At 35.1% G+C, this 22,970-nt stretch overlaps 1 protein-coding gene across 4 annotated transcripts in view; it reads left to right on the forward strand.

Moving 5' to 3' along the window:
* Positions 1-1,703: 1,703 nt before the first annotated feature.
* LOC149567032 (Phospholipid/glycerol acyltransferase family protein) overlaps positions 1,704-22,970 on the forward strand; it is a 33,478-nt gene continuing 12,211 nt past the window's right edge. For all 4 annotated transcript variants that reach the window (XM_089820257.1, XM_089820258.1, XM_089820259.1 and 1 more), the window contains exons 1-7: positions 1,704-2,698; positions 3,569-3,679; positions 3,861-3,898; positions 4,295-4,359; positions 4,897-4,965; positions 18,785-18,918; positions 19,674-19,814. In XM_089820257.1, coding sequence (XP_089676383.1) covers positions 2,036-2,698; positions 3,569-3,679; positions 3,861-3,898; positions 4,295-4,359; positions 4,897-4,965; positions 18,785-18,918; positions 19,674-19,814 — 1,221 coding nt within the window. In that variant the 5' untranslated portion in view covers positions 1,704-2,035. The remainder of the gene's footprint in view (positions 2,699-3,568; positions 3,680-3,860; positions 3,899-4,294; positions 4,360-4,896; positions 4,966-18,784; positions 18,919-19,673; positions 19,815-22,970) is intronic.

Below are 22,970 nucleotides of genomic sequence, written 5' to 3' on the forward strand. Positions count from 1 at the left end.
GCCACGTTAATTATTTTTTGATCTTTTTTTTTTTGATCGGTAAACAACCAAGGCCATGATAAATTTTATTAATAACAAAAAGTAACAACAACTTTCTCCGTTCAAACGGGCACTGGTAGGAAAGAACGAAAAAGAAAACCTCCAGTCTAGCCCGGGACCGAAGTCCTATATTATTACATCTCATGAAAGGGGCATAACCCAGTGACCTACATACTAGTATATTTTAATTACATTAAGATCAATGCATGGATACACTTTGACAATTTATTCCATCCATTTCCATAAAGTTGCTACTATATGAAAGAAGACCAAATTTGTTACATCCAATTCCATAGAGATACTGCTATCTTCAAGAGGATCAACCTTGATCGCACCCTACAACATTACATCTCTACCAAAAGAAACTATCCAGTTGGCTAAACACCATAGGAAGCTAGTACAAAAAAGGTTCTAAACATATTCTTAACAAAAAATTGCTGAATTGGATCTCAAATTGACAATACCAGTAATTACAGCTGGATAGGATGCTGTCAGATTTTGGAATGATATTTGAGAAACAACTAACTATTCTAGCCATATTCCACCTATTAAAGACAAAATATAGACCAAAATTCTGGCTTAATCACACACTATGCTAGAAACTAAATAACATAGAATATCGATGTCATCCCTGTAGATGATACAAAAAAAACCATACTCTCCTATACCACCTAAATTAATCACTTAATTAAATTTTTCGATCTATTTTATCTCACTCCAATAACTCTTATTTTTTTTCCTATTTATTTAATTTAATTAACTATTATCTACACTTTAACTTTTTTTTCTTATTTTTTTTATTTATCTTCATTTATAACTCTTGTATTTAATTTATAAATTAATTTATCTATACTTTTAGGTCTAATTTTTATTTATTTATTTAAAAAATAATTAGTTGTTATCTCCACTTTTAACTCATGTTTTTCTTTACTTTTATTTTATTTTGATTTTTTAAATTGGTTGAAGTTTTAATTTTGAAATTACTTTAAGTAGTTTAGTATTTTTACTCTAAATATTAATTTTTACTTTAGCCAATAAGATCTTCGTGGAAGGAGTTCCTATTTTTAAATTTATTTTTTAATATTTCTCATATTAATTTTTAAAGATATTTTTCCACAATAAGTTAAATTGTGATATTGTTATCACGGTTTAACTACATAGTTTTTGAGTCAAACTCATTGACTCATGTTTAATGAGTAGTGATTTACAATAATCCATCTCTCCTAATAATAAATAGAACACTCAACAATCATTAGAGTTAGGTGATGCTCATAGAGGTGAAGCACTACGACTTCAATTAGTTTAGTTTTTAGTTTTTATAATTATTTTAGTATATATTTTTTTGCTCCACTTTATACCTTTTTTTTTTCATATTATTTTTTTATTAGCTTTTCATAATAAATTTTATGGAAATATTTTTTAAATGATAATTTATTAGTATAGAGTAAATTAAATGAAATAAATATTATTTATTTGATTTATTACAAAAGTAAATTAAATTTTACTTAAAGTAAACACCTAAGTCAGCAATCTATAGATAAACATTAAGTTGAATAATTTTATTAAATAAACAACCTCATTGAGTGATTGACTTAAAATTTGCGCTGGCTTGATTGCTCTTGATAGAGACTAATTATAAAAACCTTCACGACAACCTAATCAGTGTTAGTTGAATCCAAATGGGAAAAAAACTGTTTTGGGCATTATTGGGCTTCACTCATTAGAAGAAGGGACACTGTAAACTGTCTATATAATTTGCAATCCTTTTGCCTCTGTTTCCGCATTTTCATTGGAAAAGGAAGAGGCAGAGAGTACCTTAAAGAAGGCGGCGGAGGCTCATGACTGTAGAGTTGGACCCACAACATCTTTGATGTGGGATCCTTTTCCTCGCATACAAACTATACTTATGCTAATTTTCATCTGCAATATCATTCCATTCGCCCAGCAATGATTTCGTAAACTGGAATTGAATCCGAGTTCATGATAGATCTCAACAATGGATTCGGAGGAGCAGCCAGGAAATCTGAAAATGGAGGAAAAATTCAGAGAACTATCGAGCGATGAAGCCTCTGCATTGACTGAAAATTCGGGGCCGCGGGATCAAGGGATGGCAATGAAAGACAAAGAATTGCAGTCGGTTTCATCGAAATCGATGGGCGACGAGGTACCATTGTTGCCCAATGCGCAGAATTGCGAGCAGCCATCTCCTTCCGAAAGAAAAGCCGAGAGTTTTACGTTAGAAGGGGGGTCACCCAATGCTTCCGAGCAATCTTTGGAGGAAATGGAAATGAAGTATGCGGCGTATGTGAGGCATGACAAGTATGGCACATTGGGGAAAGGAGAGGTCTCATGGAAGGAGAAGGCCCTGCTGTTAGTTGCGCTGATAGTGGTGGTGCCTATTCGGGTGGTAGTGGGTTTTCTTATCCTGCTTACATATTATTTGATTTGTAGGCTCTGTACATTATTTAAGGCCCCCAATAGGGAAGATGGACAGGAAGACTATGCCCACATGAGCGGGATTAGGAGGAGCATTATAGTTGCATGTGGGCGTTTTCTTTCCAGGGCTATGCTTTTTGCATTAGGTTTTTACCGGATAAAAGAGAAGTATGTGATACCCGATCAATCCCCAAACGGCCTGTTCGTTAAGGACGGTTCGCTGGTAAGTGCTGACGCTAATTTTTAGTGTCTGTCTTTTTTAAGTGTTCCAACAGGCATGATCTTCTCATTTTGGAAACCAAGATGAAATGGCCTTGGCTTACCATTTTTGATCACAATGTTGGAAACTTACCTTGAAAATCCTACTTACAAATCTGATTGGCGTTTACTCAACAATGTGTGTGTGCACAACAATTTGTACATTGCCTTCTAGTTCCTTGCTAATGCCCTCCTTGACAAGCAATTTTGTGTTTGTGAATACCCTCAGTGGTTGATACGAGCTTAAGTTCCACTACAGCAGGCACATAGTCAGAATTAACTCCCTTTGCTAGTGAATGTGTTTGAGTAAGACTAGTAAGTTATCTGAATCTGAAATTTGTCAATAAACTACTATATGGCGCAATTAAGCGTAGTCCAAACCTTTTTTTCGCCAAATTAGCTACTTCCTGAGTAGTAATTGACTTTCTAAGTTATATGCATGTTATGCTAGTGTTTTGCGGTTCCCGAATGAGTGCATCCTTTACATATGCTCTGATTTCTTGGTGCGTCTGAGGCAGTGATAATTTTCTCTTCAGTACTTATCTACCAGAATTAGGCACACGCATTTAATTGTAGCATTATGGCTTTTTGGAAACTTCATACTACAATGTCACAACGTAAATGAATTTATATTTTGGTAGCATGGATATGATAAGTTTGCTGCTTTGGTAGGGTAACATTACATTCTAGAAACTCCAATTACAAATTTTTATGAGTTTTGCAGCGGTGAAATGGTTTTGGATCAAATCAAATATAACCTCCGCAAACCATATATCAGCTTGTAATGCTTAGAAGGGAATTTGTTAATAACAATACCTTACTTTTGTATGTACAGAATGATGCTGAGGAAAGTTCTGATCGACCTGGGGCAATTGTTTCCAACCATGTTTCTTATTTGGATATTCTATATCACATGTCAGCATCATTTCCCAGTTTTGTTGCAAAGGTTAGTGATAATTTTGGACTGTCCCTTTGGTGTCTATTGTGCTGAAGTGTATTGGCTGATGTGGTAATTCATCTTCTGGATATTGTTTATCAATTATTTTTCAAACTATAAATATGTTTCTGATTTTAATTTGGCATCTCTCCTATTGTATTGGACTGTGTTTCATGATACATTGTTAAAGAGATCAGTGGCGAGACTTCCCCTTGTTGGTCTAATCAGGTTAGCTGTTAATTTTACATTTTAAAACACCTGTTTTATGTGCACTTGCATTTCTTAATAACGACTAGTTCTTTCTACCCTTATTATTTTATGTAGGATGCTTATTGGAAAGTATACATTTAGAATTGGTTTATAATATCGTGTTCATTCAGCACTGAAACTATTTTTGCATGCTTGATTAATTTTTTCCATATGTTAGTACTGGGTGCTTCTTGTTATAAAATATATCGTTTACAACTACATATCTTGTCTGTCATGCCATAAGAGTTGATGACCAATGGGAATTACTTTATACTTAAGATGATTGTGCTAGAATACTGACTCAGGATATATTTTAGCGACTTCATTGTCTTGTAGATTTTAACAAACTGGATGATTGTGCTTATTGATGTGCAGCAAGTGCTTAGGCTGTGTCTATGTACAACGAGAGTCAAAAGCATCCAACTTTAAAGGGGTTTCAGGTACTATCCATTTACATGTTTATCTCTTGTTCACTTCATTGGGAAAAATATTAGAGCTACAGAATCAACGTTTTGTAGCAAGGTGGTGGAAAGCATCAAACCAGGAATCAATGAATGTTTTAATTACTACATTTAATTTATGTTACTACTTGAAGGTTTATAAAATATGCTTGGTTTTGGGAACTGATTTAACTTGTGATTAAATAGGATTGCACAAATACTTAGTTTTTAGGGATAAAGATGTCATAGAGTTCGGGGACTACTGCAATATGTCTTATAGAGTTATGGTGTGCCCTATGTGGAATGCTGCAAGAATCACTAACCTTGACAATTGGTGAAAGCAACGTGGAAAAAATATGGGCAGGAATAATTAAGAGAATGTATTACACATCAATTGGTTTTTAATTTATTGAGATTGCAATAGACAATCAACAGAATGCATGGATCCAATTTTAATTATAAGAAAATCTTATGTCTAGATTTTAATTCTTTCAACCTATAGCTGTTGGAATTGTAATATTACATGTCAATTTCCAGGTGTAGTGACTGAGAGGCTTCAAGCGGCTAATCATGATAAACATTCTCCAATGATGATGCTTTTTCCAGGTATTTTCTAAAATTTAACCACTGGATTAGTTGAAAATAGATTATGATACTGAGTTAATAGTTATTTTACATTCATGTAAGGGGTTGTTTGATTCCACATGGTTTTATGCAATTCCTTTCTTGGAATATCAATTATCTTCCTGATAACAGTTGATACACTAGTGTGTTATTGTCAGTGTTAAAGATTCTTTTTATTATTTGCATCTCTTTTAATGATTTGTCTGGATGCTATAGAAGAGGTGTAAGATATGGCATCAAACCCATGAATACAAAGGCCTGGCTCTTTTTCCTTTATCATGCTTGTGGATATTTATTTTGATTGTTTGGAGTATGTGGGGCATAGGCAACTGCCTCTTTAATGCAATTTTAAGCTTTAAGGGTCAGAGTTTCGTTATGAGGCTAATGGTTGTTCCTTTGCTGTTGCATTATTCTGCATATCTACTTGCCATTAATTCATTCCTTGTTTGAGGATGAGCTTAAAATTAACCGTTACTAATGAACATGCAAGTAATTTCTGGCTCTGTTTTGGTTTTTCTATGACTAATAGCATCGTCTGTGTTTTCTTGACATGTCACTTCCCATGGCTTGAATTGTGCTTGTGAAGTGTTGTCAATAAGTGGTGGAGCTGAATGCTGATCAATTCCTGGGCTCAAAATAAAAGCATACAAAGATAATGGATAGCTTAAAAAGGAAGTTAGAGAACTTTTTGTGAGAAGCTGAAACTGATCTTGGAATGCAATGTTTTGCAAGGATACTTGATAGCTAATAAGAAGGGGGAATTTTGTGCAAAAGGCCAAAAGTGATATGTTGGATCCTATGTGACCAGATTCACTAATTTTGATTAATATTCTGAAATTTAACACCAAGCTGGAGGCATCTGTGCTGTTATAGTTCTGGTATTGGTGTTGGTACTTCATTAGCTTTTTGATTAGCATAGGCAACCAATTGCTATATTAATAGTAAAATATATCATGGCTAACAAAATTGCTGGTCCAAATGTGACAGTCCTTAAAAAAAGATTTAGAAAATAAAAACATTTATAAAACATAATCGGCTAAATTATGCTTAGTAAACCAATCACAGATGTGGATTCTCTCTCTCTCTCTCTATTCTATAGAAGGAAGGTGAAATCATATTTTGGGAAGGAAAGTTTTTGCTCATTCATCAAAATGAAGTATAAAACAAACCAACACAGGCGATTCTTTATGCCAGTCCTCAAATAGGCTAAACAAAAGGACTAGCATCCTATAGAAGCAATCAACCAAGTCCCTTCAAAGGCTAAATTTTGTTTTTGCATATTAGATATAATATAATGATAGACGGTTAGAACACACAGTCATGACTTGCTTATGCTTTCTTTGATTATTTAAATGATGGTTCTATACTGGACCTCTTCTAGGAAGGGATTGAGTATTTGCCTGATAGAAAGGATTCAAAGGAAGATGCCAAAGATTACAAACATATTAAAAACTGTTAAAACCAGTTTACAATAGGCTGAAAATATGCAAAACACCAGAAGAAACAAGATGACCTGTCCCATTCCCAAGCCTTCTCAGAAAGAAGGATTTGGAGATTCATCTGCAATTTGTGGATTTTGTTGAGGATTTACAGCCTGTTTTGAAGTTGGCTTCCCAGAAGCTTCCATAGGGCTTCTAGTCGCATCCAGAATTCGCCCACATCAGCTTCCGTTTCGAGGGAGGTGGTGGGATGTGGAAGTGAGATAGTGATGCAAATATGTTCTGTACTTAAAGAATGTATAAGGTATAACAATTGAAATTTAAAAAAACTCAAAACATATGGTATAGAACAGTGAAAATGTTGAATATAAGTATATGTATTAATTCATGATTATGGTCAAAATTCAAATACATTGCCAATGCCTTTAATCATCATTGATTGCTAAAGTCTATGCAAAACTCATGGCTTGAACCATTGGACCCCTCAAGAGCGAGCTCACCCAAATTGATACCAACCAACCTTGGATTTGCTGCATCATCATCAACCTGCGTTAGCCTCTTTGGCTCTACATTCCATTGGGTAGGAGTCTCCTTGTATGCAAGAGTGTTACTGTCAATAATACACAAGACACTATACTAGAGTGGTTAAAGCTATAGATAGACCAGCTCACTATAGGAATAGAGTATATGGCAACTTGTGAGCGAACTTTTGACTAGTGTGGTTGTCAATGAATTAGGCCCATGCACAGTCCATCATAGAAATGGATCCTTCTACGCCCCCCACCTTGGCTTCTTTGGATATCCCCAAAGAATGGCAAATTTTGTTCATTGATATTAATAGTGTTGCTATTTGTAGAACCATACGTCTTTTGAACAATCTTCATGAATGTTGCCTTTGTTTGAGCATCTTGGATGGGGGTAGCTCTACTAGGCCTTTGCATGCATCGTATGGGTTCAATGCATAGGTAGCCACTTTCAAGGGAGTGTTGAGCTTCTATCATTTGTTATGAATTATTGGTTGAATATGTTCATTTCAGAATTACAATTTGGTTATTTCTCTTGTACAAACAACCTTCATTTGTTCAAGCATATTGTTAATGCACTCATAAGTCTCCAAGGCTATGTACATTAGCATATTGGTATTATTGACCTTGAAGATTAGAGTAATGATGGCAACAATGTGTCTTGAATAAGCCCAAAAAGTGTCACTCTTCACCACTTTCCTCATCCTCTTCCCTTGCATTGACTTAGAATTAGGTTAGTGATTCCATCTTTCTTTCACAACCATCAGTTGCAATGCCTCTTGCACCTCAAGTATCTTGTCCAAGAGAATGAAGTATGATGCACATCTAGCCTTTGTGGGTTTCAAAAGTTTTTCTGGGAGAAGGTTTTGATGAATTCATATGTAAGTGTGGTGCTTGCAAATAAACATTTGTACATTTATAGCATCACTGACTACCTCTTGGGCCAATTTTGTCCATTCTCTTTAGTGCATTATTAATGGAAGGCACACATTTAGTCTACCAAATATGCTTGTGGATTGCATCAATCAGCTTCTTGAGTTTTGCTCACATATGCCACATTTGCCACTACTTGCACCACATACCTTAGTCAATAACATCTCTAAAGATATGGTTTTGAAAATAAACATCCTTGTAGTGCCTTGAACAATTCATAGCCCTAAGGAATTAAGGGTTCTTTGTACATTTGACCATGATATTGATGGGTGGGCAACGCTTGATGTTTGTCCACCCATCCATGACTACACTGCTTCAACTAGTAACCTAGGTAGCCTTCATTGTCTCTATCAAAATATTATCTTGGAATAGTTTACATCTGAGATTGTGTTGGGAGGTTGGTGCCTCCATCCCCTCTAGGTGAAGGTATCGTTCAACATAGACTGATGGATTTGTGACATGTGCTTAACCGCCTCTCATGGATCCTTGTCTTTGGCTGCTATGACATTCATTGACAACTCAAGCTTTTGGTTTCCAGCAAGTGGTATCAGAGCCCTTGGGTCACGGGTTCGAGTCTTCCTTCAGTTGGTGTTGAAGACTTGGTCGATGCTAAGGGGGAAATTGCTGAGAGTGTTGACATGGTGGTTAGCACCTCCTTGGAGATTTGTATTGTGGATCTGGGTAAGTTTTGGCTTTCGTATTAAGCATTAGCAGTTCAAGCTTTTGGTGCAACAACAAATGCTACCTACAGATTGCTGTCCTAAGGAAGTAAAGGTTAGTTGTTCATTTGACCATGACATTGATGGGTGGATGATTTTTGATGTCTGTCCACCCATCCATGACTACGTTGCATCCACAATTGGCCTAGGTAACCTTCATTTTCTTTACTAGAATATTAATTTTTTGGAAGAGTTCATATCCAAGTGTGATGGTTGCAGGTCTCTAGCATCATTCTCTTTGAGCCAATTGATTTTGTCCATGCCCGTTGAGTGCATTATTGATGGCATGCGCACAAATAATCCACCAAATATGCTTGTGGATTGCCTTAATCAATTTCCTTGCAGCTTTGCATGCACATACCACGTTTATCACTACTTGCACCACATTCTTTGTCCCAACCTCAATAGCATCTCAAAATATTTGGAACTCAAAATTAAAATCAATCTTGTGCTTTGAACAATTGATAGCCTTAATGAAGGAAGGGCTCTTTGTACATTTGACCATGATGTTGGTGGATGGATGATGTTAGATGTCTGTCTACCCATCCATGACTATGTTGCATCCACTAGTGACTTAGCTAGCCTTCATTATATCCATCAGAATCTCAATCTTGGCATTGTACATATCCAAGATCGTTGTTCTCAATTTTGTCTAGCCTTCATTATATCCATCAGAATCTCAGTCTTGGCATTGTACATATCCAAGATCGCTTTCTCAATTTTGTCTCCCCCAATAACACATATGATTGTCTTGTATTTAGCTCCATTTTACCCATCATAATTTCAATCTTGGCATGGTTCATATCCAAGATCTTTGTTCTCAATTTTGTCTCCCCCAATGACACACACATTATTCTCTATAATTATCTTTCCCACATCGTCTTTTTAATGGGAGTGAGTCACATGTAATAAATTTCCATTGAAAAAGAAGAAATACCAATGTCACTATTTGTCTCATTCTTATCTCACATATTGAATGATATATTGTGTAGCATCACTATTACTGGTTATTCTTTTTCTCCCTTAGGCTTTGTAGCCCTGGGACTAGATGGAAAACTAGTAGTACTAGCAAGAGTAGGAACCCTTGATGGTAGAATAGTACATGCAAGTGTTTGATCAACTATTTTGAAGAGTGACAACTTCTTTCATACATAAACATCTTTGCCTCAAACATGACAGATGTGTACATTTCTGTAACGCTGCCTTGGAACTCAACTTTATAGAATTGACATCTCTGCAAAAACGGGAGTTATTATTCTTCATTTTTCATCAAACAAGGATTCCTCTTTTTCTTTTTCTTATTCTAGGCAGCGCAAAGCCTATAAGTAGTGGATACACAAAATACGAATCCTAAATTGACGACTATATAAATTTTAATTTTAATTAGCTGTTGAATAATTTATACAAATTTGCAACAAATGCATTTCCAAATTAATTAATTTTAACTAAATAAATAAATGAATAAAAAATGTAAAATAGTATCATTATAAATTATAAATTAATACAATAAAACTATGTTGCACGGAGTTTCAGGGATGGGGATGATAGAGGATGCCAAGACAAGTTCTCGGTATGGGGTACCTCTAAGCCATTTTTTTGGGGACGTCATGGGATAACCTTCAAAAGACTAGGGGAATTTTCAAAATATATAGAGTTTTTTCAATATGCATACCATAACATTGATAGTGCATTCATCATAAACATTCTAAAAGCTTAATACATAGGATAAGATACAAATTGAGATTTCACATTGGAATCATCAAACATGAAAGCGAAATTCAAATGCATTCATTGTCAAAAAGTATACATATTATGCTTTTGTTGCTGTTTGTAACTAACATGGTATATTGTTTTTCAGAATCTCTGCATTTTGCAATTGTAGCCTTTTGGCCTTTTGTTGTATTTGCACATTGACAATAGAACAAGGAAATATTTTATCAGCTGTTGTGATTTCTCAATTCAGGTCTAATGTTATTAGTATGGTTCTACAGTGTGTGATAAATCCCATTTATTTATTGCATTTCTTATAATTTTCCCTTTTTTTTAATTGCTGTCCTCAAAATAAAGGCTTCCATTCTACAGACACATCCATCATCCCTTGTCTTTGTTGTCCTAGAAACTCCATAGTCCATGCAAAACAAACAAAATATTAAGAACTGAAAAAAGATTCATAATATTAAGGAAAACCAAAGCAATTTGTTAGCCATTAGGTGACAATGTGATGAATGTTCATAATGGACTTAAATTATTTTAGGGAATAAATAATGTTTTTGAACCCTTGATGCCAACATAACCAAAGGAAATCAATGATATGATTTCTTGAGATAACTTTTCTGAACATAGGCCGTATCAAAGCTGGAAAGGACGTTTGAAGTGATGGATTGAAATTGAAATGTTGTAGCTTAAGCATTGGATAACAAGTGCCACATAGTGGCCTGCATTTGTCGTCAAGTTATAATAGTTTAATTAGATAGAGTGGTACATTAAACGTAATAATTTAATAGAAGTGATTGCAATAGTATTAGCCTATGACAAATACAAAAATAGATATGTTGCAAGCAATGCATGATGACATGACGCATTACGAAATTTGTAGAATGATGTGTATGTGCAACTACCTATCTAAGCTGTAAACAAGAGTGAAAGCATTAATGTGCAGCCTTCTATGCAAATAAAAAATGTGTTTTCTATTTTGGTCGTCCAAAAGTGGCGTAGGCCATAGGGTGGGCAGAAGTCTCCAATATGGCTAGGGAACTCTTAGGAGTCCCTTGGTGGTCCTACCGATTTCCCCGGTCACTCCCAAAGGTGTCCATACATTTCTCGTTTGTTGCATGCAAAAGGGATTGGCATGGTACTTTGAAAGGCTATCCGTAAATACTATAGTGTCTCGAAATAGGATTTAGGGTACCAGCTTAAGGGACGTGTACTTGTGGAGCCTAACTTTAAACCCCTAAATATTGTTTTTAGGGTTGATAAACTATTTTCCAATATAAACAATAGTTCAACAAACTAAAAGAAACATTGTATAGTGTCTCCGATATAGGATTGGGGGTACTAACTGAGGGGATGCATACCCATGGAGCATAACTTTAAACCTCTAAATATTGTTTTTAGGATTGATGAACTATTTTCCAATATAAACAATAGTTCAACAACTAAACAAACATTTTTTAATCATTTATGATTCTATGAACAATTGTCAAATTTAATGATTTAATTAAAAACAAAACAAATAACTATCACATAATCTTTGATATTGAATTTAACCATTTAGAATGAAGTTCCATAGTTCAAAATCTTGTTCTCTGCCACTTATCGACGAGGCAAAAAAAGTTTTCTCAGCAAATATCGCAGATAAATTGGTAACTTCTCAGGTTAATATTGGGATTTTTAAAAATAACTTAAATTTAATTAGAAATGCATTTTTTTTGAAAAATTTAATAAGAAGAGGCATCTAATGAGTCAGTAAATGAGTGGACAAACCAAACAAGCTGATCTAGATATATATAAATGCAGTATGTAATAAAAGCGCATCCTCATGTGGAATGCCGATGATTGGCAGCCATAGTTAGAGTCTCTAAACTCTGAAGCAAACTAAAAATAGCAAATTGTCTTTGTAAAAGGATAGCAAATACAAATGTCAAGTACAATATGAAACTAGTCTACATCTTCCCCTTCCCCTTTCCCTTCCTCGTAGCTCTAGTAAAAACTATGGGAGTGGGAGGGGGTCTAGCCCTAGCAGTCCTCTATGATGTAGCTGGTGCTGGTGTTGGCATTGGCAATGACTCCTTGCTCTCAGTGTCCTCACTCGCACTGCCCTCCTCTTGAATGTCATCCAATCCTAGTGCAAAACCACCCTCCTCCATAGCATGCCTCTCCAAATCATATATGTCATCCTCTGTGAACAATGGAGGCTGCTCCTGTGCTGTCCAATCACCATAAGGATCTGTCATCCAATCAAGTGGTTCTGGTGTTGACTTTACCTTTTTTATATGCAACTTAATGGTATATTGCACAAAGACAAGGTAATTGAAGCATTTTTGTACCAACTTGTTCCTCTTCTTTGTGTGAATGGTTCGAATAAGCTTCAAATACACTCACAACTAGATGAGCTACATGGTTGACATAAGATGTGAAGGGCAAGTTTTTGCAAGTTTGGGACACTTCCACATCAATTTTGCCACCAAGCATTTGCAAGATCAAATTTTAAGTTAGAAAGCAAGGTGAGAACATGTTTTTGTGATTTAGTTTTTATCTACTTATTACGCATTTCGAAAGACTCCAAAATTCAAATATTGTACTTGGGCTTTGAGTGTTTCTGCCTCTCCTTGCCAGGTTTGAGGAGAATAGCTTGCCTGTTGCATTTTGATGCACCTCCATCTTGGCCATAGTGAGGTCTCTCACCCTAATTAATTTAATTAAAATAAAGTTACCCTTATTATTTTTCTTCATTGGGGACAACTTTAGAATCAATAATTTATCCACCTGCAATTACTAACCTTAGACTATGAGATATATTATAGGCTAGGAAACTTCACTGAATCACATGGAAAACAGACATTAGAGCTGTAGTCAGGAGTTCTCAACATTATATCACTGATTCTTGATGAGAAAAACAAGGGAGGCATTGCATACCTTTAAAATGAGGATATTGTTTAATATAGGGGAAAATTAGACAATCTCTGTTTCTCAGTAATAGTTTCAACTCACTAGTCCAAGGCTGTAGATTGTGAGGTGGAGTGCTAGATGGCCCTGACAACCTGGGCATTGGATGCTAGCCATCGCTGAGACGAAAGATTGCAAGAGCGGTTGTCATCTTAGTCACATCTTAATGCCATTCTTTCATTGCTTGTTAGTTTCTTTTAATTTTTTTTTCAGCCTCTTAATTTGTTTCTCTGTACAGAGCTTATTAATTTATGATGTTATTGTCCATGCACTCCTGCTGTGGGCAAAATTTTTAAGACTGCTAATTATTTTTGGATCAGCATTGGTTAAGATTTCTCAAAGCTGAATATGGTGGTAAACTGTCAAATGCACACTGAGAGTAAACCAGTAATTGAGTTGTGTGCAATAATCATTGCATTTGTTTTTGTGGGGAATTATGTGAAAAAGTGAAGTTTGAATTCTTGACTCATTTATTAAATAGCAGGCTTAGATTTTTTGCATATTTACTAAGTTGCTGAATTGGGAACGGGTACGGGTACGTGGCTATGAAATGCCTGTATGACAGTCTTTTCGGTAGGCTGGGTACGTTTTCTGTATGTTCGTACATAATGTATGTATGTATGTATATGTATGTCTATATATATGCAGCTTAAAAATAAAATTAAATATAGAATATCATATACCAATAATATTCTAAACAAAACCATTACAAACTTCAAAAATTCGAAACATACCATTCTAATTTAAATTCAGGTTTCTGTATAAAAAGATCAAGCCAAAATCTCATGATATATAAGTTCAGAGTTCGTTAATCAGCAGTCTAGGTCTAAAAAATATCTGAAAGACCAAACTAGACTCACTAAACATTTTGGAATTTAAAAACAATATCATAGATGTGTACCCAGAGGAGATTCGTTTCAGAATCTGATTCTGGTACTTTTTGTACCCAGAATCACAAGGAAAAGTCCCACGATTCAGCAACTTAGCATATTTATATGTGACTGGCCACCAATTGAGACTGACATGTCTGGTGGCTGTACTTGCTTGGTTGTGATGCTTATTTTCTGTAATGGTGGATTTTCTTATGAGTGGGTTTTTTGGTTGAATTTTGGTGATTATTGCAATTTTTTTCAAGAGTGTTGTTTGAATTTTAAGTTACTTGTCTTGACACTAGTTTGGGTTTGGCTTTGAGGGTCCAGTCAATTTTATTGGGTTGGGATTGTTTTCACCTCAGGCATACAAAAACACATAAACATCATAAATATATTTATATTTGCAATGGTAATTGAGTTTAGAATACCACATAACATCATATAATGAACAAAAACAGTATGAAATTTAAATATTACAATATCAATTAGTCAAATTAGTGGAGGTAATGTTGAGTGTCTAAATAAAGTGCTCGTAGGAGTATGGTAACTTCTTCAACATAATCACCACAATGTTCCTCTATCTTGCAACCAATGGCCTCCAGTTGATTGTGTATATCCATGATCTGTATAAGATGCTCCTTTATATTCATCTTCTCATCCATCATAAGTGAGGATACCATGTTCTTCAGAAAGAACGTTTGGCTCTTGTCGGGCATCTCATGAAGATCAAAGCATCTCATCGAGGGCTGATAATTTCAGTGGCATAATTGAATCTTGGTTATACTCACCAAAGTTGTCTTGATTGTTGCCTGCGATTGTAGGATGAGTAGTAGCACCCAGAACGACCATATCTAGAGAGTACTTAAAAATTGAAAGCATCCGTTGCTACCAAGTAAAATAGATCTTGACATTGAAGTGTTGATTTCTTTCCAACGTTATGTTGCTCAACAATGCCATCCCTCCTGTTTTTCATCGAGGTCCACTTCTCACACAACTAAAGGTCTGATTTTTCTACCAGAGACCAGTCAAAACCTTCAGTGAACAAGTGGCATAAACTTTGAGGCACTTCTTGGAAAACAAGAAAACCCCTTGCAGAAAATAAATTGTTTTTTCTCCAAAATCATGCAAAATATTTTAATCGGAAAGCACATATTTTTCTGCAGACCCTAGGTTGTAGGAAATTTATTAGCAAAACCCAGAAAACAGCAAAATTTCTGTGCATCAAAAACAAAGACTTGTACACTGGTAAAACCACAGTTTTGTTAAAACTTAAAACCTTAAGTAACACGAAAAGAATCATGCAGGTAGAAAATCATCTTAAAACTTTCTCCACAGAACTTTCATGGAAAATCATATCCAGGTAGTAGTGCAAAAAAATTCAATGCCTTGTAAAAATTCTGAATGATTGCCAATTAGGGGAGAAAACAACATTGAAAGCCAATCCATTTTCGCAGACAAATCTTGCAGAGTGTTGATTGGTAGTCTTGTGAGACTCATTGTGAAGTGCCATTTTCAATGGTCCTTTTGAATTTTTGAATCCTTGTTCTATGTCAAGGCTGTGGGTTGTTCTTCAGTCGTAACAAAACATGTGTAGCTTTCTATAGGTGGATGGAGCTTTAATCTTTGAGATGGTTTCTTTTACAAAAGATGACTTAATTTTTAGCTTGTTGCTTGATTTTATTTATCTTGTTCATGAATATATGGCAGGACTTGCTCTTGTGCAATGAGTACATTATTTTTTCTTGGGCAATATTTGATACTTGGGATGTGGTACGAATGGGCATACACTTGACTATATGAGGTTGAATATCTGATACCCCAATTATCGCATATCTAAATATGACCCTCATCACTTGGAGGTTAATATTCCAAATCATCAAAGGTGGAGAATTTGGATCTCTTTGAAGTCGGCTTGGCCCATGGAGCTATAATTGGTTACCATCACGGCAACAAGTTTAACAAACAGCAAATTCAAAACAAATAAAAACAGAAGAATATATATACAATTCAAACTGATATGAAAAAGTTTAAGCATATGCTGTAGATTTATAGAAAATACTAACAAACAGGACACAATAGATTTGTAGAAGAATGAAAACAAAACAAAAATTTCAAACAAAACAAGAGAATTGATGTGTTAAAAAAATGCAGATTTCTTTTTTAAACTTGAAAAACAATGTTTAGCTTTTGCTAAAATCTCTCTATGATCTCCTTGGCTACAAACAGGCTCTTGCACATGCATATGAATAGCAAACCAACTGCTTTGGAACCTTCACTGGTCAGTCTTCAATTCTGTTTGTGCAATGGCAAGCAAGAATGAAGTTCAGCAAAGACAAATGATATTTTTGTTTTGCATTCACAATGAGGGATATTACTTTGTTTTGTATTTAAAATGCTTTGGAATTCACGTTTTAGGGCTAGGCGTGTTTATAGGCATATAAGTCAGTCACCAATCAGTCTTCAATTCTATTTCTGCAATGACAAGCAAGAATGAAAGTTCAGAAAAGAAAAGTGATATTTTTATTTTGGATTCAATATGAGGGAAAATACTCTGTTTTGTCTTCAAAATGCTTTGGAATCTGTTTTAGGGTTAAGGGGTGTTTTCAGGCATATAAATCAGAGGAGTCAAATGCCAAGAAGTACTTAGACCAAAACCCAAAATAAAAAAAAGCAACGGTTGATTGCAGCAAGAGGTAATGGTGTCAAAATATGGGACTGGTTCATCCAGGTTCATCTTGGGCGAAATCATAGTAGTTTGGAAGTGCTGCTGGTGGACCTTTTACCAAACTAAACTTGGATGGCACCTGAACCTGCAGTTCCACAGGGCGGAGTCAGTATCACTGAATGAAATCAAATGAATTTATTTGATTCTCATGACTAGAAATGAAGGGCTTATAAAGATCATGTTTTACTTTTTTTATGCTTCTTTCCAAAATATTTCAGTGTACTTGGCTAATATTGTTTTCACTTAGTAGTAATTAAGTGTTTTTTAAATATATGATATTCTGATTTATTTGGTTAAAATGCATTTTTCATTGGGTTTTCAAGCCCTACGTTTTCAGTCCAGAAGACATTCTAATGTCAGAAATATTAGTCAGTTGCTAAATTGTTTCATTTGATAGAAACAATTGCGCTTGGTAGTAGACCAAAGTTCCAGCTTTGCATGCGCTCAAATTCCTTGCACAATGAGACGAGTTCTTGGCACCATGCCAACATTTTTGCTAGAAGTTACTATCTTGTGCTTGGGCTTATGATAAATGGGCCATTTTTCATATTTAACACATGCATTGGTTTAGCTTTTCCTTGATTTTAAGATCCACTTCTGTATTGTGTAGGTCAGTTTAATGCCTAATTATGGGATCTGCACATCTGGGCCCTGAACTGGATCTGGGTCAGGATTTGTGAACCAGTTTGTGCCGGATTTGTGCAGGGTCCGGATTTGACCCTGTGGATTTGTCTGGATTTGCAGACCACGAATCCGGACGAATCCACAGGGTCAAATCCAGACCCTGCATGAATCTGTCATGAATCCACATGAATCCACGTGAATCCACTTGCCATGACCCACAGGTCAAACTTGGAATTTGGAATACACACACACACATGAATCCTCATGGATCATAGTGGGAAAAATAAAAAATCACGAATCCACAAGTTGGATTCTCGCACCCGAATTAAACGTCGAACCCGAATTGGCAACTAAGGTTTAATGGACTCTTGAAGTTCATTTTCCTTTGACATTCTTCTTGTAGTTTTTTTCTATGTTATGTTTTGAGCTGGTGAGGTTTAGCTTTAAACATTAAGCTAAGTTTATTAGGATACTAAGCTTTTTAGGATACCAATAAAACAAACAATATTTAGTTCAATTGGTGTGTCAATAAACAAAAGAACCAAATCAGCTGGGGCTCAAGCGTGTGACTGAGATGGATTGAATGAATTCCTCATATTGAAATATGTGATGTTAGAATTAAGAGATAACATGTTTGTTTGTATCTTTAAACTTAAAATGATGGAAGAAATGCCTTAACCCCCACTGTTGATTGTTCACTTCACTCTATCAATGACATGGGTAACCTATATTTTATAAATGTGGAGTGGTTTCACTACATTCTATTCCAGCTTCGCTCCCCTCCATCCTCCTTTAATTAATGTAAAACATTATATATATTACAATTAGATAGATAAACTTTATTTTCAACCTTCCCTATTTGGCTACCTTATACATGTCATTTACATGTAACTTGTAATCCAATGCAAATTCCACTTGGCTTCCTATCAGTGGACCCACTGCAGCTAATAATAGCAGAGGTAGTTTATTTGTAAATTGTAGTTTGCTCAGGTAAGTGACAGTGTTCATGTTTTTTTAAAATACTATATTTCTTGCATGACACATCCGTCACGTCTGCATGTTTTGATAGAATATTTTTGGATGCCCTAAACTTGTGTCCTTACACACCACTATTGTTACTTCTCTTTGTTGCACGTTGTTCTTAAATTATTCATGTAGATTTGTATGTCCCGAATATATTGTTGCTTGTTCCAGCAGAAATTGTGAAATGAAAACAATATCTTGTAAATTGAAACAGAAAGAATGTTTTGGGTGCATATTAAATGATTATTTGAATGGGTTCATCTGGTGTAATTTGCAGAAGGAACAACTACAAATGGAGACTTCCTTCTTCCCTTCAAGACCGGTGCTTTTTTGGCCAAGACTCCTGTGCTGCCTGTGATCTTAAGATATCGATACCAAAGGTTCAGCCCAGCATGGGATACCATATCTGGAGTAAGAACTATGCTAACTTGTTTTTCAGATTATGACTTTAAATATCTACTAAAGTCTGCTATATAGCACATATTTTTCTTTCACGGCAAAGTGAAAAAGTTTTTTCTTTTAACAAAAATATATATGAAGGGAGGCAGTTGAAAACATTAATCTAGAGTATCTTTCTCTATCTCTTTCTCTATTGAACTTGATTCTCAGGCTTTATTATTTGTTGTTTGATTTGTGCAAGAAATATTAGTTATCACTTATCAGAGGTTTTTAACAAGAGCTAGTTCTGGCATTTCATGCAATAAGCTTCTTAACCTGGAACGTAGGTCTACAAAACAAGGACTGTGAAGGCATTCTGGTGGACAGGGAGAGACAAGTTTATTATGAAAATTTGACACAGTTTAAATACAATTGCAGTTCATAAATGCTGTAGGCAAATTTCTGGTTTTAGAGAGAGCTTATTCTATATCAGTGATTTGACATGCACCAGCTTTATGTACATTGTCATATTTCATTTGGAGGGATGGGTGATATGTAAAAGGATGGTTGGTTTGGACTTAACAGTAATTTGGAATGTGTTGTGATATGGAAATTTGATAAAGAATTTCTTAGTATTTGAGTATATATTTGAATATTCAATTCTCTAGAATGGTCAATCAATAATACACATTTGAAGCATTGTTGTTTGTTGTGGCTATTAGTGTTGTCATTACCTTGCTCCAATTTGTAGACAGCACTTAAAATAGCCTTGTTGATGTGTTTTTCAGGTACGACATGTGCTTCTGCTACTGTGCCAGTTTGTGAACTATTTGGAGGTAACTCGATTACCAGTTTACTGTCCATCAGAGAAGGAGAAGGGTGATCCAAAGCTGTATGCTAACAATGTTAGAAAGTTGATGGCTCTTGAGGTATTCACACTGTCTATGTTAATGTTTAATGTATGTGGAAACTATCTTTATAATTGTTATTGCACTATTTTATTTCTTTATCACCTCTTATAATCCTTGTTAACATCTTAAAAAAGTGTCTGTGCAGTGAGATTGCAATGTTCTGCCCATGACCTTTGTTGAGTTTTGCTTTTACCAGTGATTGGAGGTGGCTTGCAGAAAATACTAAAATATAGGAAGATATGATTAGGAATTGAAACATGGTAGCATTTCATGTTACAGGGTATTGGTATTGCATGACAAAAGAAAAGTGTAACTGAAATTTGATTACCTAGGTTTAAAACTGGGAAATTTGGCAAAATCTTGGTTATTAAAACATGAAAATTAGTTTTGTGAGAAGGGAGAAAACTATGATTTTCTTGTTTCTTGTAAAATATACTGAATAGAGTGTTAGAACAAGGTGACATTTACCTTGCAATTCTAAGCCATTCATGTCTCCATGTTCCTTGGAAAGTGTTCCCTAGGATATGTGAGAAAGATACAAAATATCTGTTCTTTATGGCTATTTGTAAATGCATCTTCAAGAGGTCAAGTTGAAGACGTGAAAATGATAAATTAAAATGCTCAAAATACATTCTTTCCCATGTCTATATTGAGACATTAAGGGTCATGCATAAGGCACCCATGTTTGGTTTGAGAAAAGGTGTCCATTTGGGGATCTAAGCAGACATCAAGAATTCCAAAGCACCTAAAATGTCTAAAATCTAAGTGGCTCTGGGTTTAATATCCATAGAGCTTTCCCTTGAAGAGTTATATTATTTTATTATGTTTCTTGGCTATTCATTCTCCACATTGTGTGTTTCTGGCAAGTGGGTTTAGCCCCATGTTTTGGTAAAACAATAGTGGTTTCTTGTATTCCTGGAAGTCAAGGTACACCAAGAAGATGGAAGATTTGAATCAACACCATTTTTGTCATTTGGCATTGTAATAAGACCATTGGGATCATTTCATGATGTTTGTATGGCCGATAGAGCCATTTGATGTAGTAAGTTTAAATTTGTGAGTTTAAAGTTTGAGTCAAGGGAACTAATTGTCCTAAATAATGTACCAATGGTCAATATGGCTAAAAGATGCAAATATGAGTGTTTGGGTTGTAGGAGAGTCAGGATAGATATTTTAAGTCATAAACCTCTTATTCAATGCCTTTGGAAATCTTTATCATTATTAGAAATGAGTCAATGACTAGTTTGCTATTGGAGGGAAATCTAGAAATTTGAACTCAAATTGTAACAGCTAGTAAGCCAAATCAATATTTTAGTGTTTTGTTAAGTAAAAGGGTGGTTATTTTCGGTTTGGGACAGGTATATCAGTCATATTGCATGCCATCTTCATCTGATTTCGTAATGAAGCATATATGATTCCTTGAACTTTTAAGTTGTATTTGAATACATTTTGAGGGTCCCTAAGTCTGGTGTGACTGTCCAAAACAGTGCTGCAAGTGGTGATTTCATATTAATTTTGTGAATCAAATGGGTGCATAGGGCTCATTCCTCTTTATGTTCTTGGTGTACCTTGAGGAATGAGATTTAAAATGTATTATATTACGATTTAGTAACAGGTTTTATGCAGGAGTGAAGATTTGTGGTTTGATCAACAAATTTGAGGGGCAAATTGCAGGAGGAGCACCAAACAGTGTTCATGGAAAGAATAGGCAAGAAAGAAAAAAAGAGTCACTTATTAGCTTTTTGATCATTGCTTCCCATAAATGCGAATATTAGTAGTAAATGTTATTGTGTTAATGGTGGTGGTATTTATCAGTTTGGTGTTGGAGCATCTCAAAGGAACTTTTTGACTGAAGTGCAAGTCAATTTGGACATTTTTTTGCAAGGAGTTTGTTCGGGCATGTTGCTAGGCCTGCCAGGACCTCATTGAGTCCTTCCGTCCTACCTTAATTTTTTTTTCTTATTTACAACCTTCATTGCATAGCAACATTTTAACATTTCTTTGTTCTGCACCTTGTTCATGCACATTTGATGAACTCTCATCTGGTACACCCAACATGTTCAGTATTTATTAACCAATACCTGATTTACTTGCAGTTATAATGGCTGGTTACCATGCTTAGCAAGATGACATGGTGATCACTGGGATACTTGACTTTGCTTGGCATGAAATTCTGGTTTGGGATCCAGCCGTCCCATGCTTTTTCCTAAACCAACATTAACTGCAGAATTGACTTGGAATTGAGCCTTCATTCCTTTACTAAAATTAGAAAGTAAAGAAAATCTTCATTTGGTAAGTGAGGGAATTTTTTTGCATTATCGTGGGTCCTCATTTCTCCATATTTGCCAAGCTAATCTCAAGGGAAATTACCTCAGCTGTGTTTGTCATAATAATGACATGATTTTATTTGTGTTTTCTTATTTTCTCTTCTGTGTTCCAGATCAAGGGTCATGGTTTGCTATTATTCATAAGTGATCAAGGGTCAAGGTTTGCTATTATTCATAAGTGATCAAGGGTCATTCCATCATGTTATATCATTGGATTGGCCAACTGTTTGCTTATGTTTTCTCAAATTTGCTCCTATTAGAGATGGGCATGGGCAAATAAAGCAAGCCTTTGACAAATTGAGATGGCTTTTGATAAGCTTGCAAAATTGTTGTAGAAAGTTTTCTTTTCCCTTTGTTGAATAGTTTTAACTTTTCTGTTATTATTTCAATCTTCCTACTTCATTAATCACCATTCATTTGTATGGTGTAGAAGATGTTGTTTTGTTATTTTGATCAATTGTGCATGTCATATCTTTGTAGTTTGTTCTTTCTTCTTTTGATGTCCCTTCTACTAGAGTTAGCTTGGACAAGTAATACTAGAAATGTTATATTTAAACAAATAACAAATTTAACTACACATTTCTAGGTGCAAGTGCAACCCTAATTCTAGCCCAAACCTTACGGATGTTTACTGGATCATGTCCCTAACCCTAATGAGGATCTTCAGGGTCTCGAATGATATAAGATCAATTCTAGAACCATCCTTAGTCATTTCACTGTTTTCTTTGGAGTGCTTCCCTTAAGGTCTCTTCTTGGAAGTGACATCCTCTATATCCTGGCACATGGAAATTATATCAATCTTAGTCATGTCGGTTAGATAGAGATACATTATGGAGATTATATCAAT

Source organism: Cupressus sempervirens, chromosome 3 (assembly GCF_028749045.1).
Source record: "Cupressus sempervirens isolate cs-2001-9-10 chromosome 3, ASM2874904v1, whole genome shotgun sequence".
Lineage (NCBI taxonomy): Eukaryota > Viridiplantae > Streptophyta > Pinopsida > Cupressales > Cupressaceae > Cupressus > Cupressus sempervirens.